This window comes from Globicephala melas, chromosome 2 (assembly GCF_963455315.2).
Source record: "Globicephala melas chromosome 2, mGloMel1.2, whole genome shotgun sequence".
In the NCBI taxonomy this organism is placed as follows: Eukaryota; Metazoa; Chordata; class Mammalia; order Artiodactyla; family Delphinidae; genus Globicephala; species Globicephala melas.
In genome coordinates, this window is record NC_083315.2 from 127,802,824 (window position 1) to 127,819,949 (window position 17,126).

The window sequence follows — 17,126 nt, forward strand, 5'->3', positions numbered from 1 at the left end:
ACAAAATTGGGTCATCTGTAGTAATGTGGATGGACCCTGAGTCTGTCATAGAGTGAAGTAAGTCAGAAAGAGAAAAACAAATATCGTATATCAACGCATATATGTGGAATCTAGAAAAATAGTACAGATGAACCTATTTCCAGGGCAGCAATAGAGATGCAGATGTAGAGAATTGGACGTGTAGACACAGCAGGGGAAGGAGAGGGTGAGATGAACTGAGAGATTAGGTTTGACATAAATACACTACCATGTGTAAAACAGATAGCTAGTGGAAATCTGTGGTATAGTACAGGGAGCTCAGCTCGGTGCTCTGTGATGACCCAGATGGGTGGGATGGGGGCGGTGGATGGCAGGGAGGTCCAAGAGGGAGGGGATATATGTATGCATATAGCTGATTCACTTTGTTGCACAGCAGAAACTAACACAACATTGTAAAGCAATTATACTCCAAAAAATATATATAAAAATATATATAGCAAAACTACAATGCAAGAAGTAGATCTTTTAATTAATATTTGCAATGTCAGGCTTCCCTGGTGGCACAGTGGTTAAGAATCCGCCTGCTAATGCAGGGGACACGGGTTGAGACCTGGTGTGGGAAGATCCCACATGCCATGGAGCAACTAAGCCCGTGTTCCACAACTACTGAGCCCGCTCTCTAGAGGCCTTGAGCCACAACTACTGAGCCCGCGTGCCTAGAGCCCGTGCTCTGCAACAAAAGAAGCTACCGCAATAAGAAGCCTGTGCACCACAACGAAGAGTAGCCCCAGCTCCACACAACTAGAGAAACCCTGCGTGCAGCAACAAAGACCCAATGCAGCCACAGATAAAATAAATAAAATAAATTTAAAATGGATTTCTATTTATAAAAATATATATATTTACAATATCAAGCACTGGGAAAAGATTTCTGCACTAAGTATTAAATACATTTGTGAAGTTTATGAAATAAAATCAATGTTAAAAATAGATTCTGAAGTGAAAACTGATTTTACTATACCCTAATAAATTGTCAGTATTATCTTCAGAAAATTAATTAGTCCAATTCTAAATATTCTGTCAGTTAATTTTCAAATGTCCATGAAAAATATAGTGGTGGCAACTTGTCAATTTGACTGTTTTGGTTGCAAATAAGGAAATATTCATGAATGTTTTCCATTGAGAAAAATAAATATGAAATATAAATAAAAGTCATTTCTAACAAAACATTTTCTCTGGAATGCCTATCTTAGATTCCAAAAACTCACCTAGACAGAAAATCCTTCTCAGTTTTAAATTCGATTAAATATCTATTTATCGATTCTAAATTAGAATCCGACATTGAAGTTCACCTTTTCTATATATTGTAGCAAAAAGTATCTTCACTTCTATTTTATCTTGTGTTCAGAAGGAAATTGGAATCTAAGGGAAACAGAGTACTCTAGCATTACAAGTGATTTTTACCTATTAAATGGCAGAAAATGTCTACTTAGCCTTTATTAGTTTTCTGCATCTATTATTTCCCTGGTGGCGCAGTGGTTGAGAATCCACCTGGCCAATGCAGGGACACAGGTTCCAGCCCCAGTCCAGGAAGATCCCACATGCTACGGAGCAACTAAGCTCGTGCGCCACAACTACTGAGCCTGCACTCTAGAGCCCGCAAGCCACAACTACTGAGCCTGTGTGCCACAACTACTGAAGCCCACACACCTAGAGCCTGTGCTCCACAACAAGAGAAGCCACCGCAATGAGAAGCCCACGCACCGCAACAAAGAGTAGCCCCCACTTGCTGCAACTAGAGCAAGCCCGTGTGCAGCAACAAAAACCCAACACAGCCAAAAATAAATTTATTAAAAAGAAAAAAACGAACACATTAAAATAGAAGTAAATACTGAAAAGCAGGAACATACCACTTAATCAGCATAACTGACATTTGTCCTATTTGGCTAAACCTCCTACTTTGGGAATTGTTTCAAGAACATTAACAAGGCAAATTAATTGCTGTTTATATCTTTATATACTTTCTGACTTTAAAAAACTTTACTCTACTTTCTCCATTTATACTTCCAGGAAATAAGATGAGATATCATACTGTAAAACTGAAAAAAGTTTTAAACACCTATTGAAAGATTTTTAAAGATTCCCACTTACTCTGAAAACTGATTAATCTAGTAAAATACATTTAACTTGTTATTTTATTTAAAAATAAAATATTTCATCAATATTTGGACTATTGGACTGTTTCATGAATATTGGACTATTTCATGAATATTTCCAATTTAGCACTTTAAAAAACAAACAAGCAAACAAAAAAAGTATTGCATTAATCACCCTGGGCAATGATTTTATTAAGTTCCATCCCTGTATGCAAGGCTCACAGTTTTAAACAAATGACAATTTGCAAAATTTAAAAGTACTGTCATGTAGTTCCACCATAATAAGGGGATAATGGGAGGAGAGAAGAGATGGGAAGGCAAATTAGGATTCTGATGATCAGCTTTCCCAGGAAAGCTTGATCTTGTTCTGGCTGTCGGCTGGCACTAGCTACAGACTTGTTGAGCAAAAGCAGCATCTGTAAAATGAGTTAGAGGGTAGGCTGAAATGCAGACACAGACAGGAAAACATGGTGACACGCATCATCATAATATCTGCCTACTTTTATAGGGCAGTCCTGATGCCTGACCAAAGAGATAACAAAACTCAAAATGGTATCATTGGTATTGTTTATTTTCAATACTACTCACTAGTAAGTCAAACTTTATTTAAATGTCACCATTTATAAAATGGTACCTATATTAATAAGTATATACTATAAAAATGAGATAGAGAAATGGTTAAATCACTCTTGAAAATAATAATTTGCTTGTGTATATATACAAATGGCAACAAATATAGGGAAGAATACCCACTCATTTTCTTTATCAATTATTTTTGTGGTTAATTAAAAAAACAGTTCTCTGTGCTAATCTATTTTTGCTCCTAAACCTAGGTTCACTTTAGGAATTTTATAAATATTAGAAGAGTCTCAAAAGCAATCTGTTTCAGTGAAATTTTAAATATAATATTATAAAATTAAATTACCAGGAACAAGTCAGTAAATCTGTAATATTGTAATATTCTACGTCATATTGGCAAATGATTATCTTCTCATGTCTAAATAAAATTCTAAACCAGCTCATCTGTTAAATAAATACAAGGAAGCACTTTTGCATTATACTGGCTTTAGTGCAATTTTTTAAAAAGCTGCTGAGTACAGTCAAGAATTCATTTCTGAAATACAGCTGTCTCCAGAATTATTTGAGGTATCTGAACTGAATGTTGACAAAATTCATTACTATACCATCATATTTTTGACATAAAAACTCCCCTAACTCTGTTTCAAAAACGTGAAAACCACCATCTGCTTTGGCTTTTCTGAAAATGCTAAAAAAGAAAAAAAATAGTATAAAAACCTACTATCAATACAGAAAACATTTTTTAAGACACAAAACAAAACAAATCCATGAATAAAATGTAATGAAACAACCCAAATGAATAAAATCACTGTCACAAAGACCAATTTCTCAAATTCTAAAACACAGATTATGAAAATAAATGAAACTATTTACTAAAAAAATGTATATATATTTAAAGCATAAGAAAAACTTATTTCTCAGGTGACTAATTTTATAGTTATTTACTAAATTTACTAAAATCACAATTACTATTAAGGGGTAATTGAAATCTAAAGATGTAATAAATACTAAGACCTTATTTTTTGAACATCACAGATTAGAGAGGATATGCAGTATTATTGCCACAGACAATAGGGCAGAAGCAGCAAGTCACCTACAAGAGGAAAAACAGCAGGCAAGTCTTACAGTTTTCTCTAACAATATTCAAAGAAGAAAACGTCTACAGATTTTTTGAGGACAGAAGAATGCATGATGTACTAATTCTACATCTAGTCAACTGGTCATTCTCATTCAAAGGCAACAGAAAGACATTTATAATGTTCCTTTGTACAAAGATATTTATTGAATGCCCACTATGTGCCTAAACTGTTTCAGGTGATGAAATATAACAGTAAAGACATATTACTATTCTCATGGTTCTTACATTCTAGGAGAGACAGACATTAAACAAACAAATACAAATAAATAAGAAAAGTGTCAGGCAGTCACATGTCCTAGGCAGAGAACTAAAATAACAAGGGCCTAGGTGACTACTTTAAATTAGGTAGTCAGAAATGGGTCTTTACAAGGATATATATAACATTTAAGCTGAAATCTGAATGACCAGGAGGTCTTCTGGGCAAAGATTGTGAAAAACAGTACTTTAGGCAGAATACAAGAGCCAGTTTGATCTTGGACTGGTTAAATAAGAAGAAAAAAGAAGAGAGGAGTACAGAAGGGAAAAAGATACACAATGAGTTCAGAGAAGTAGGGCCAATCACATAGGGTTTTATAAGTAAGGTTGAAAATTTGAATATTATTCTAAGTGGAATTTGGAAGCTCCACAAAGGTTTTAAGCAGGAGAGCACTACAATCAGATTTGTGTTTTAAAAAGATCATTCCGGTGGCTTTGTGGAAACTAGACGGTGGCAGATGGGAGGTCTGGGAGAAGAAACAGGGAGACGAGAGGGTAAAGATGGCAATTAGGAAAAGTAGATGGATTCAGGATATGTTTTGGAGGTTGAGTTGAAGGAACTTGCTGACAGACTGACTCTGGAGTGCAAATGAAAGAGAAATCAAGGACAATGCCTACATTTTTGGCTTGGCTAACTGCTTAGCAAAATGGGGAAGACCGAGGGAAGAGCAAGTTTGAGAAGAACAATTAACTTGTGGTTCAAAATTATATTATTCCTGATATTCATAGGAAAATCAATGTGATGATATGATCCAACTTATCAACAACTGATACAAAATAAGTCATTCAAAATGACAAGGTCACGGAATGAAAGGACAAACAGTCGGCAGTGAATCTGTTTAAATATAAAACTAAGTCTAAATAATTGGTATCTTATAAAAAAAAAGACGCAGATTAAATGCACACTCATGCCCCAGTATAATCAAAAAATTCTCAGACTAAAACCTCCAAATAAACTAACAAACATCTGAAAACTGGGAGATGAAGAGGCAGGAGTATAAAGTTCAACATCTTTAAGCCTAGGAAGTTAATGCCTGTTTCATTTCTTAAGTTGGTAAGTTAAAAACACAAATTTAAGTATATTATTCAAAGTCTTAGAAGCCATCCTCTGATAAAACTACAGATTGTGTATCTTTCAAATTATCAGCAATAAAAATAAAAGAAATCTCTAACCATTTTTTGTTTAAAACCTTCAAAAAACATTAAAAAAACCCCACAGTAACAGGTGATTAATCATCTCACTAACCAATAATAAAGTGACTGACCTATCTATTAAAAGGAGAAAGATTCAAACTGGGTTGTAAAATAAAATTTCAATACAATTACTTACAAGACAAACCCTAAAAACCAATGATCCAGAAAGGATTAAAGTAAAATGATAGGCCCAAATATAACAGCATTATCCATTTGTTATATGCTACCCAAATATAAACAAAAAGAAAGGAGGGTTGGCAATAGCAATGTTTGACAAAGTTATATTCAAAGCAAAAAGAGCATCAAAGAACACTAAAAATAACAATTCTATCAGAAAAAATATGAATTCTGTAAGACTGTCACAGAGAAAATAAATCCAATAAAATCAATGATACATAAGTATCAACAGTAACCAACTAGAAAGTATAAGAGGAGGAAAAAATGCTATTCACAGTAGCAAGAAATCACCATAAACATGAAGGCCTGTGGCAAAAGCTATAATATTTTCCTGAAGACCTAAATAAGAAAAAATCCTTACTATTGTCAAATGCTAAGTCTTCTAAATTATTCTCACAAGCTTTTTGTTTACTTTGATAAAAATGATTTTAAAGTTCTCCTGGGAGAAAATTATTATAACAGAAAGGAAATAACTGAAAAATAAAAGCAATGAAGATTATAAAATGCAATGAAAAGTCAGAGTAGTCAAAAACAGGATAATCCTGAAGTACGAATGGGAGGGGGAAAAGAATCACTGAAACAGAAAACAAAACTCATACTTACATGGAAATTCAGTTCATGACAAGTGAGGCATTTCAAACCTGTGAATAAACAGCTTTGGAAAACTGTCTAGCCATTTGAAAAAGAACAGAGCAAAGATCTCCATCACATCTTAGAACAAAACTGTCCCTGATGGAGCAAATATTTAAATGTTGGAAGGGGGAAAAAACTTGAAGAAATTGCAGTTAAATATCTTTAGAGTTGACCAGTACAAAAAGCTTAAGTATGAGGAAGAGAGGAATAGAGAAAGAGAACCACCAAATTTACCTAGGAGGGAAAAAATACCTTCCACACAGAAAAGTACCATAAGCAGAGTACAAAGATAGAAGACAAACTGAAGAAAACTTTTAAAACACATGAAAAGTCATTATTTGCAAAGTGTAAACAGCATCTAAAAATCAATAAGAAACTTCCCTCTTAGAACTGCTTTTGCTGCATCCCATGGGTTTTGGATCATCCTGTTTTCATTTTTATATGTCTCTAGGTACCTTTTAAATTTCCTCTTTGGTTTCTTCAGTGTTCCACTGGTTGTTTAGTAGCATATTGTTTAGCCCCCACGTGTTTGTGTTTTTCGCAGTTTTTTTCTTAAAGTTGATTACTAGTCTCATAGCGTTGTGGTCGGAAAAGATGCTTGATATGATTTCAATTTTCTTAAATTTACTGAGGCTTGTTTTGTGGCCTAGCATGTGTTCTATCCTGGAGGATGTTCCATGTGCACTAGAATGTGTATTCTGCTGCTTCTGGATGAAATGCTCTCTATGTATCAATTAAGACCATTTGGTCTAATGTGTCATGGAAGGCCTGTTGTTTCCTTATTGATTTTCTATCTGGATGATCTGTCCATTGATGTAAGTGGGGGGCTTAAAGTCCCCTGCTATTATTGTGTCACTGTTGATTTCTCCTTTTATGTCTGCTAATATCTGCCTTATATATTTAAGTTCTCCTATGTTGAGTGCATATATATTTACAATTGTTATATCTTCTTGGACTGATCGATCCCTTGATCATTATGTAGTGTCCTTCTTTGTCTCTTGTAACAATCTTTAATTTAAAGTCTATTTTGTATGACATAAGTATTGCTACTCTGGCTTTCTTTCGATTTCCATTTACATGGAATAACTTATTCCATCCCCTCACTTTCAGTCTTTATGTGTCTCTAGATCTGAAGTGAGTCTCTTGTAGGCGCATATATATGGGTCTTGTTTTTGTATCCATTCAGCCAGTCTATGTCTTTTGGTTGGAGAATTTAGTCTGTTTATTTAAGGTAATTATTGATATATATGTTCTTAGTGCCACTTTGTTAATTGTTTTGGATTTGTTTTTGTAGGTCTTTTTTTTCCTTTCTTCTTTTCTTCTCTTCTCTTGTGATTTGATGACTATCTTTAGTGTTTGGATTCCTTTTTCTTTTTTGCATGTATATCTATTGAAGATTTTTGGTTTGCGGTTACCATGTAGTTTTTGTATAGCAGTCTATATATATAAAATATTGTTTTAAGTTGCCAATCTCTTAATTTCAAATGCATTAAAAAAACCCTGCATTTGTACTCTCCTCCTCTCATGATTACTGTCTTTAATATCATATTTTACATTTAATTGTTTTGTGAATCCCTTAACTGTTTACTGTGGATGTGATGGTTTTATTACTTTTGTCTTTTAACCTCCCTACTAGCTTTGTGTATGGATGATTTCCTATCTTTACTATGTGTTTGCCTTTATCGGTGAGCTTTTTCATTTTGTAATATTGTTTCTAGTTGCAGCCTTTTCTTTTTTGCGTAGACAAGTTCCTTTAACATTTATTGGAAAGCTGGTTTGGTGGTGCTGAACTCTTTTAGCTTCTGCTTGTCTGTAAAGCTTTTGATTTCTCCATCAAATGTGAATGAGAGCCTTGCTGGATACAGTATTCTTGGTTGTATTTTCTTCCCTTTCATCACTTTAAACACATCATGCTACTACTTTCTGGCTGAGGACTTTCTGCTGAAACATTAACTGATAGCCTTATGGGAGTTCCCTTGTATGTTATTTGCTGCTTTTCCCTTGCCACTTTTAATATTCCCTCTTTATCTTTAATTTCTGCCATTTTAATTACAATGTGCCCTGGTGTGTTCCTCTTTGGGTTAATCCTGTATGGGACTCTCTGCTTCCTGGAGTTGGGTGACCATTTCCTTTCCTGGGTTAGGGAAGCTTTCAACTAGAGTGCCTTCAAATATTTTGAGACTCCTATAATGTGAATATTAATGTACTTGATGTTGTCCGAGAGGTCTCCTAAATGGTCATTTCTTTTCATTCCTTTTTCTTTCAGCAGCAGTGATTTCCACTACTCTGTCTTTCAGCTCACTGATCCATTCCTCTGCATCATTTATTCTACTGTTGATCCCTTCTAGTGTATTTTTCTACTGTTTACTCCTTCTAGTGTATTTTTCATTCAGTTATTGTATTCTTCATCTATCTGTTTCTTCTTTATATTTTCTCTTTGTTAAAAACTTTTAACTTATCACTCTGTGCATCCATTTTCTCCCTAATTAAATTCAAAAGCTTTTGCACAGCAAGGGAAACCACTGACAAAACGAAAATACAACCTATCAGATGGAAGAAAATATTTTCAAATGATATGACTGACAAGGGATTAATATCCAAAATTTAAAAACAACTCATACAACCGAACATCAAAAAAGCAAACAACCCAATCAAAAAATGGGCAGAAGAAATGCACAGACATTTTTTCTAAAAAGGATATGCAGATGGCCAACAGGCACATGAAAAGATGCTCAATATCAATAATCATCAGGGAGATGCAAATCAAAACCACGAGATATCACCTCACACCTCTCAGAATGGCTATCATCAAAAAGAATACAAATTAACAAATGTTAGGCAAGGATGTGGAGAAAAGGGAACCACGCACACTGTTGGTGGGAATGTAAATTGGTGCAGCCACTGAGGAAAACAGTAGGGAGGTTTCTCAAAAAACTAAAAATAGAACGACCATATGACCCAGCAATTCCACACCTGGGTATATATCTGAAAAAACAAAAACACTAATTTGAAAAGATACCTCCCACTCATCCACCCCAATGTGCATGTATCTTTCATACGTGAACATTTATAGTAAGCAAGATATGAAAGCAACCTAAGTGTCCACCAACAGCTGAATGGATAAAGAAGATGTAGGGGTGTATACACACACATACACACACACACACACACACACACACACACACACACACTTTCTTTCAAGTGCACACAGAAGGTTCTCCAGAACAGATCACATTTTGGGTCACAAATCAAACCCTGGAAAATTTAAGAAAACTGAAATTGTATCAAGCATCTTTTCCAACCACAATGCTATGAGACTAGAAATAAATTACAGGAAATAAACAGTAAAAAACACAAATACATGGCCGCTAAACAGTGCGCTGCTAAATAACCAAGGGATCAGTAAAGAAGTCAAAGAGGAAATAAAAAAATACTTAGAAACAGGGCTTCCCTGGTGGCACAGTGGTTGAGAGTCCACTTGCCAATGCAGGGAACATGGGTTCGTGCCCCGGTCTGGGAAGATCCCACATGCCACAGAGCGGCTGGGCCCGTGAGCCATGGCCGCTGAGCCTGTGCGTCCGGAGCCTGTGCTCCTCAATGGGAGAGGCCACAACAGTGAGAGGCCCGCGTACAGAAAAAAAAAAAAAAAAAAACCCTAGAAACAAATGACAACAAAAACATGACAATCCAAAACCTATGGGATGCAGCAAAAGCAGTTCTAACAGGGAAGTTCATAGCAATTCAAGCTCACATCAAGAAACAAGAAAAATATCAAATAAACAATCTAACTTTACACTTAAAGCAACTAGAAAAAGAAGAACAAAGAAAATCCAAAATGAGTAGAAGGAAAGAAATCATAAAGATGAGAGCAGAAATAAATGAAATAGAAACAAAGAAAACAATAGCAAAAATCAATAAAACTAAAGGCTGGTTCTTTGAAAAGATAAACCAAATTGATAAACCATTAGCCAGACTCATCAAGAAAAAAAGGGAGAAGACTCAAATCAAAAGAATTAGAAATGAAAAGGGAGAGATTACAACTGACACTGCGAAAGTACAAAAGATCATAAGAGACTACTACAAGAAACTGTATGCCAAAAAAATGGACAACCTGAAAGAAATGGACAAATTCTTGGAAAAGTACAACCTTCCAAGACTGAACCAGAAAGAATTAGAAAATATAACCAGACCAATCACAGGTAATGAAATTGAAACTGCAATTAAAAATCTTTCAACAAAAGTCCAGGACCAGATGGCTTCAAGGGGGAATTCTACCAAATGTTTAGAGAAGAGCTAACACCTATCCTTCTCAAACTTTCCAAAAAACTGCAGAGGGAGGAACATTCCCAAACTCATTCTACGAGGCAAACATAACCCTGATACCAAAACCAGACAAAGATATCACAAAAAAAGAAAATTATAGACCAATATCACTGATGAACTTAGATACAAAATTCCTCAACAAAATACTAGCAAATAGAATCCAACAACACATTGAAAGGATCATACACCATGATCAAATGGGGTTTATCCCAGGAATGCAAGGATTCTTCAATATACTCAAATCAATCAATGTGATACACCATATTAACAAACTGAAGAATAAAAACAATATGATCATCTCAATAGATGCAGAAAAAGCTTTTGACAAAATTCAACACCCATTTATGATAAAAACTCTCCAAAAAGTGGGCATAGAGGGAAGCTAACGCAACATAATAAAAGCCATATACGACAAATCCACAGTAAACATCACTCTCAATGGTGAAAAACTGAAAGCATTTCCTCTAAGATCAGGAACAAGACAAGGATGTCCACTCTCGCCACTATTATTCAACATAGTACTGGAAGTCATAGCCACAGCAATTAGACAAGAAAAAGAAATAAAAGGAAAATGAATTGGAAAAGAAGAAGTAAAACTGTCACTGTTTGCCGATGACATGGTACTATACATAGAAAATCCTGAAGATGCCACCAGAAAACTACTAGAACTAATCAATGAGTTTGGTAAGGTTGCAGGATACAAAATTACTGCACAGAAATCTCTTGCATTCCTATACACTAACAACGAAAGATAAGAGAGAGAAATTAAGGAAACAATCCCATTACTATCACAACAAAAAGAATAAAATACCTAGGAATAAACCTACCTAAGGAGACAAAAGACCTGTACTCATAAAACACTGATGAAAGAAATCAAAGATAACATAAACAGATGGAGAGATATACCATGCCCCTGGATCGGAAGAATCAATATTGTGAAAAGGACTATACTACCCAAAGCAAGCTACAGGTTCAGTGCAATCCCTATTAAATTACCAATGGCATTTTTCACAGAACTAGAACAAGAAATTTCACAATTTGTATGGAAACACAAAAAGACCCTGAATAGCCAAAGCAATCTTGAAAAAGAAAAACAGAGCTGGAGGAATCAGGCTCCCAAACTTCAGACTATACTACAAAGCTACAGTAATCAAGACAGTATGGTACTGGCACAAAAACAGAAATATAGATTAATGGAACAAGATAGAAAGCCCAGAGATAAACCCACGCACATATGGTCACTTTATCTTTGACAAAGGAGGCAAGAATATACAATGGAGAAAAGACAGCCTCTTTAATAAGTGGGGCTGGGAAGACTGGACAGCTACATGTAAAAGAATGAAATCAGAATATTTCCTAACACCATACACAAAAAGAAACTCAAAATGGATTAAAGACCTAAATCTAAGGCCAGACACTATCAAACTCTTAGAGAAAATATAGGCAGAACACTGTATGACATAAATCACAGCAAGATCCTTTTTGACCCACCCCCTAGAGTAAGGGAAATAAAAACAAAAATAAAGAAATGGGACCTAATGAAACTTCAAAGCTTTTGCACAGCAAAGGAAACCATAAACAAGATGAAAAGACAACCCTCAGAATGGGAGAAAATATTTGCAAATGAAGCAACTGACAAAGGATTTACCTCCAAAATATACAAGCAGCTCATGCAGCTCAATGTCACAAAAACAGACAACCCAGTCCAAAAATGGGCAGAAGACCTAAATAGACATTTCTCCAAAGAAGATATACAGATTGCCAACAGACACATGAAAGGATGCTCAACATCACCAATCCTTAGAAAAATGCAAATCAAAACTAAAATGAGGTATCACCTCACACCAGTCAGAATGGCCATCATCAAAAAATGTACAACAATAAATGCTGGAGAGGGTGTGGAGAAAAGGGAACCCTCTTGCACTGTTGCTGGGAATGTAAATTCATAGAGCCACTATGAAGAACAGTATGGAGGTTCCTTAAAAAAGTAAAAATAGATCTACCATATGACCCAGCAATCCCATTACTGGGCATATACCCTAAGAAAACCATAATTTAAAAAGATACATGTACCACAATGTTCATTTCAGCACTATTTACAATAGCCAGGATATGGAAGCAATCTAAATGTCCATCAATAGATGAATCGATAAAGATGTGGCTCATATATAAAGTGGAATATTACTCAGCCATAAAAACGAACCAAGTTGAGTTATTTGTAGTGAGGTGGATGGACCTAGAATCTGTCATACAGAGTGAAGTAAGTCAGAAAGAGAAAAACAAATAACATATGCTAACGTATATGTATGGAATTTTAAAAAGCGGTACTGATGAACCTAGTGGCAGGACAGGAATAAAGATGCAGACGTAGAGAACAGACTTGAGGGCACAGCAGGGAAGGGGAAGCTGGGATGAAGTGAGAGAGTAGCATTGACATATATACACTACCAAATGTAAAATGGATGGCTAGCGAGAAGCTGCTGCATAGCACAGGGAGATCAGCTCGGTGCTTTGTGATGACCTAGAGGGATGGGATATGGAGGGTGGGAGGAAGTCTCAAGAGTGAGGGGATATGGGGATATATGTATACATATAACTGATTCACTTTGTTGTACAGCAGAAACTAACACAACTTTGTAAAGCATTTATACTCCAATAAAGTAGTGAAAAAAAAATGGGCAGAGGATCTGAATAGATATTTCTGCAAAGCAGATACACAAATGGCCAATATGCACATGAAACGACGCTCAACATCACTAATCATTAGGGAAATGCAAAAAAAAACCCTACAATGAGATACCCCCTCACTTCCATTAGGGTGGCTGCTATAACAAATAAAGCAGAAAAATAACAAGTGTGGTAAAGGATGTGGAGAAACCGGAACACTTGTGTAGTATGGATGGGAATATAAACTGTATAGCCACTGTGGAAAACAGTATGGTGGTCCTCCAAAACAATAAAAATAGAAGAATTCTGGCATGGATGGTGGTGATGGTAACACCACATTATGAGTGTATTTTATACCACTGAACTGTACACGTTAAAATTGTTTGGATGGCAAATTTTATGTTATGTGTACATTACCACAGTAAAAAGAAAGAAAGAAAGAGGAAAGAAAGAAAAAAAAAGAAATTGGACAAAAAAGAAAGCTACTACTGCTCTCATTAGAAACTTTTAGGACATCAAAATAAGTAAATAGTTTCAGGTTTTATACAGTTGTTTTATTTTCAAAGCAAGTTACTCAGTATGTTTTAAAACAAACAGTCTTCGGACAGACAGAAGTATAAAAAAATAAGCATTAGGCTAAGACCAGAATTATTAAACCTATCAACCAGCCAGGGAATGGCTGACATATAAAATATAATTATCCTGAATTTCACCAAATATTCCCCCAAATCAATGAATACTTTACTAATCACATTCTCATAAAAGCTTAAATTGAAGTCCAAATATTTCACTATCATCTTAAAAGAAAATTAATTTAACATTATTTTAACGTTACTTTTTGTTTGTCAACGTGTCTTTCAATTTTTGAATATGCATATTTCAGACTTCAGCAACAAAATTACTGCATCAAATTCATCTTTAACCAACAACCTCCAGTGGAATTTAATGTAACCATATAGGAGATACCCTTTTTATGACAACATAAGACTCTTTTGGAAGAAGGGAAACAAGGAAGGAAATATGGAAAATGCTTTTAAGTGATATATTTATGAACTGCACAAGAAAAGTGTTCAAAAGTTGTCTTGAGAGTTTTAATACATACCAGGCTCCAATTTGATAATTTTTACTGCAGCCAGCTCTCCCGTATGTATATTTCTGGCCTAAAATAAAAATGAAAGTAAAACTTTAAAAAAGTCTGTCAACTGTATAAAAGTTACTTGGTACTATGTTAATTAGTTGCTTATCAATCAGGCTTTTAACAAAACTGAAAAACAAAATCTTTATTTCCGGTGAAATGAGTATACTCATTTTCCCAATAAAGAAAATATAGAAAAAATACATACACACACACAAAATTCTCTTTAATCCCACCACTAAAAAACAACTACTGTTTAAAATTTTGGTGTCCTTCCTCCAAGTCTTTTCTTATACTTACTTTTCTTAATTAAAAAAAATACTCATGGTTTTTCTATATTTTATAAATATAGTCCTAGGCCATTAAAGGAAAATAAATAACCAAATCATGTGTATCTTACTACCCAGAGGTAAAAAGTTAACGCTTAGTGTACGTATTTCCTTTTTCGCCCTGTGTATGTGTGCTCAAGTGTGTACGTGTTATAGAAGATGTGCCATCACAGTCTTCGACAACATGATGTGCAATGCTGCCTAATTTTCCACTGATGGTATATATAATTTATTTAACTTATCGGCTATTAATGGACACTTAGGATTTTAATATTATTTTGGAATTATAAATAGAGAAATATATATATTTCATAGCTTTATATCTATTCACAGCCTTGATTATTTCCTTCAAGTAAATTCCTAGAAGAGAAACTACTTACCACTTAAGAAAATATCATGGATAGACTTAGTATAATTAATGCTTCAATGATTATCACTGCAAATATTTTAGCACATATCAAAGTTTATCAGTAAGGCAACCTATAAACATAATTGTTAAGTTAAAACGTATGTGGATTTACAATGGACATATTGCCATATTGCTCTGAAAAAAATTATGGGGATTCACACTCTCACCAACCTTAGATGTTAAATCTACGTCTGCCAAGTTCTATTATAGGTGCAGATTTTTATTTTATTTTTTCAAAATTATGTACTTTCTCAGTGCTCTACATAATTTTAAATGTCTATATAATAGCTCATATAATCATTCTCCCTTACTGTTAGATATTAAGGATGTTATACATAGTCTTTTCATTATTTAAGACTATTTCTTTCAAATGGATTCTAAGGTATGAGATTATGAGATCAAGGGTATAAATATGAACATTTAAGGCCATCAACACATACTGCCAAAAGAGCCTAAAAGCACTGTGCCATAATACTGTCAACACGAATATGAGTGCTCATGTTCATTACACCCAGTGTGGCACACTATGTGGAAATGCTATTTAATAATCTACAACATTTTTCATTTTAGTATATTAGATTTGAATATGAATTTTCACACTTGGCATAAATAAGGAGCATATGATAAAACAGAAAAGAATGACAAAGAATGTAGGGAAGAGAGCCTCAGAAGGGATATTTTTAGAAATGACATATAGAGGGTGAGAAAAATAATAGAATGGGGGAGAGGGATGCAGAGGGAAAGTCACAAACAGAAAGGTAGAAGAAAAAAGGATTTTTTCTACAGCAGCAGTCTCAAATATTTTGTGATGAGAAGTTCATATTTTCCTCATCTATTGCAGTAAATAGGGTAAGGAGGAGTCTCAGGAAGAGAAAACAAACATTTTAACTCCCCCCATCCATGGTTACCCTTCCCCCAACTGCAAAGGCATTTAGAGAAATGGGAAAAGGTCAGCCAGAAGCCTCACACCATTCCTACCCTCTCCTCTTCCTTGCCTGTGACAAAAGAATCGCCTCAGGTCTTTTCCCCATTCCTAAGATCTTTCAGCATTTTATATCCATACAGTGGAGTATTATTCAGTGATAAAAAGCTATCAAGCCATGAAAAGATATGGAAGAACCGTAAATGCATACTGCTAAGTGAAAGAAACCGGTCTGAAAAAGCTACATACTACATGAGTCCAACTATGTGACATTCTGGGAAAGGCAAAACCATAGAAAGAGTGAAAACAACAATGGTTGCCAGGGGTCTGGGTGAAGAGTGATGAACAGGTGAAGTACAGGGAATTTTTAGGATGGTGAAACTATTCTCGTATGAAACTGTAATGGATACACGTCATTAGGTATCTGTCAAAATCCATAAAACTGTACAACACAAAGAGTGAACCTTCACGTAAACTATGAACTATAATAATATATCAATACTGGTTCAATAATTGTAATAAATATACCACACTTAATGCAAGATGTTAATAAAAGGGGAAACTGCATAGGTGGGTGGGTGAGGTGTGGATGAATGTAACTCTATGTATCCGCTCAACTAATCTGTAAATATAAAGCTATAATAAAATTAAATCTATTATTATTTTTAAAAGAATACACATAAAATTAAATTTTAAGTATACTGATACTTTCAGACATATTGAGTCAATTTTTATGATTAGAATCAACACAAATATGTTGAATTTCAATTTAACAGAACCAAAATGACGCAAGAACCAAGGACACCTTTCTTTAGAGATTCTGAGGGACTCGGGAAGGAACAGATCACTGGAAGATTTGAACAATCACAGAACCACATAAAATATATATGGTATTTTAAAATTCAGCTACACCATGCACAAGCCAAAATATACTATATGTCGTTACAGAAATTAAAAAAAAAGAATATAAGCTATAACTCCCACTGACAGGGTAAACACTTAAGTGTCAGTCTCCATTTTGAAGACATTATTTCTGTTCTCTCCAAATGAAGAACCGATGGGCAAATGTTCATACTCTGTAATTTTCCAGCTGGATTTTTAAAACAGAAAGCAGTACCAGGCTCTTTTATAGTGAAAGGCAAAGAGGCTTTCAGAAAAAAAGATCTAAACAGAGACTTTACAGATTCAGTTTACTAAAGAGATCTTTCAGAAATTTAACTATACAATTTC

At 34.7% G+C, this 17,126-nt stretch overlaps 1 protein-coding gene across 3 annotated transcripts in view; it reads right to left on the minus strand.

Moving 5' to 3' along the window:
- MAP4K5 (mitogen-activated protein kinase kinase kinase kinase 5) overlaps positions 1 to 17,126 on the minus strand; it is a 136,709-nt gene that overhangs the window by 99,450 nt on the left and 20,133 nt on the right. For all 3 annotated transcript variants that reach the window (XM_060294789.1, XM_060294790.1, XM_060294788.1), the window contains exon 3: positions 14,204 to 14,261. In XM_060294789.1, the coding sequence (XP_060150772.1) occupies positions 14,204 to 14,261 (58 nt within the window). The remainder of the gene's footprint in view (positions 1 to 14,203; positions 14,262 to 17,126) is intronic.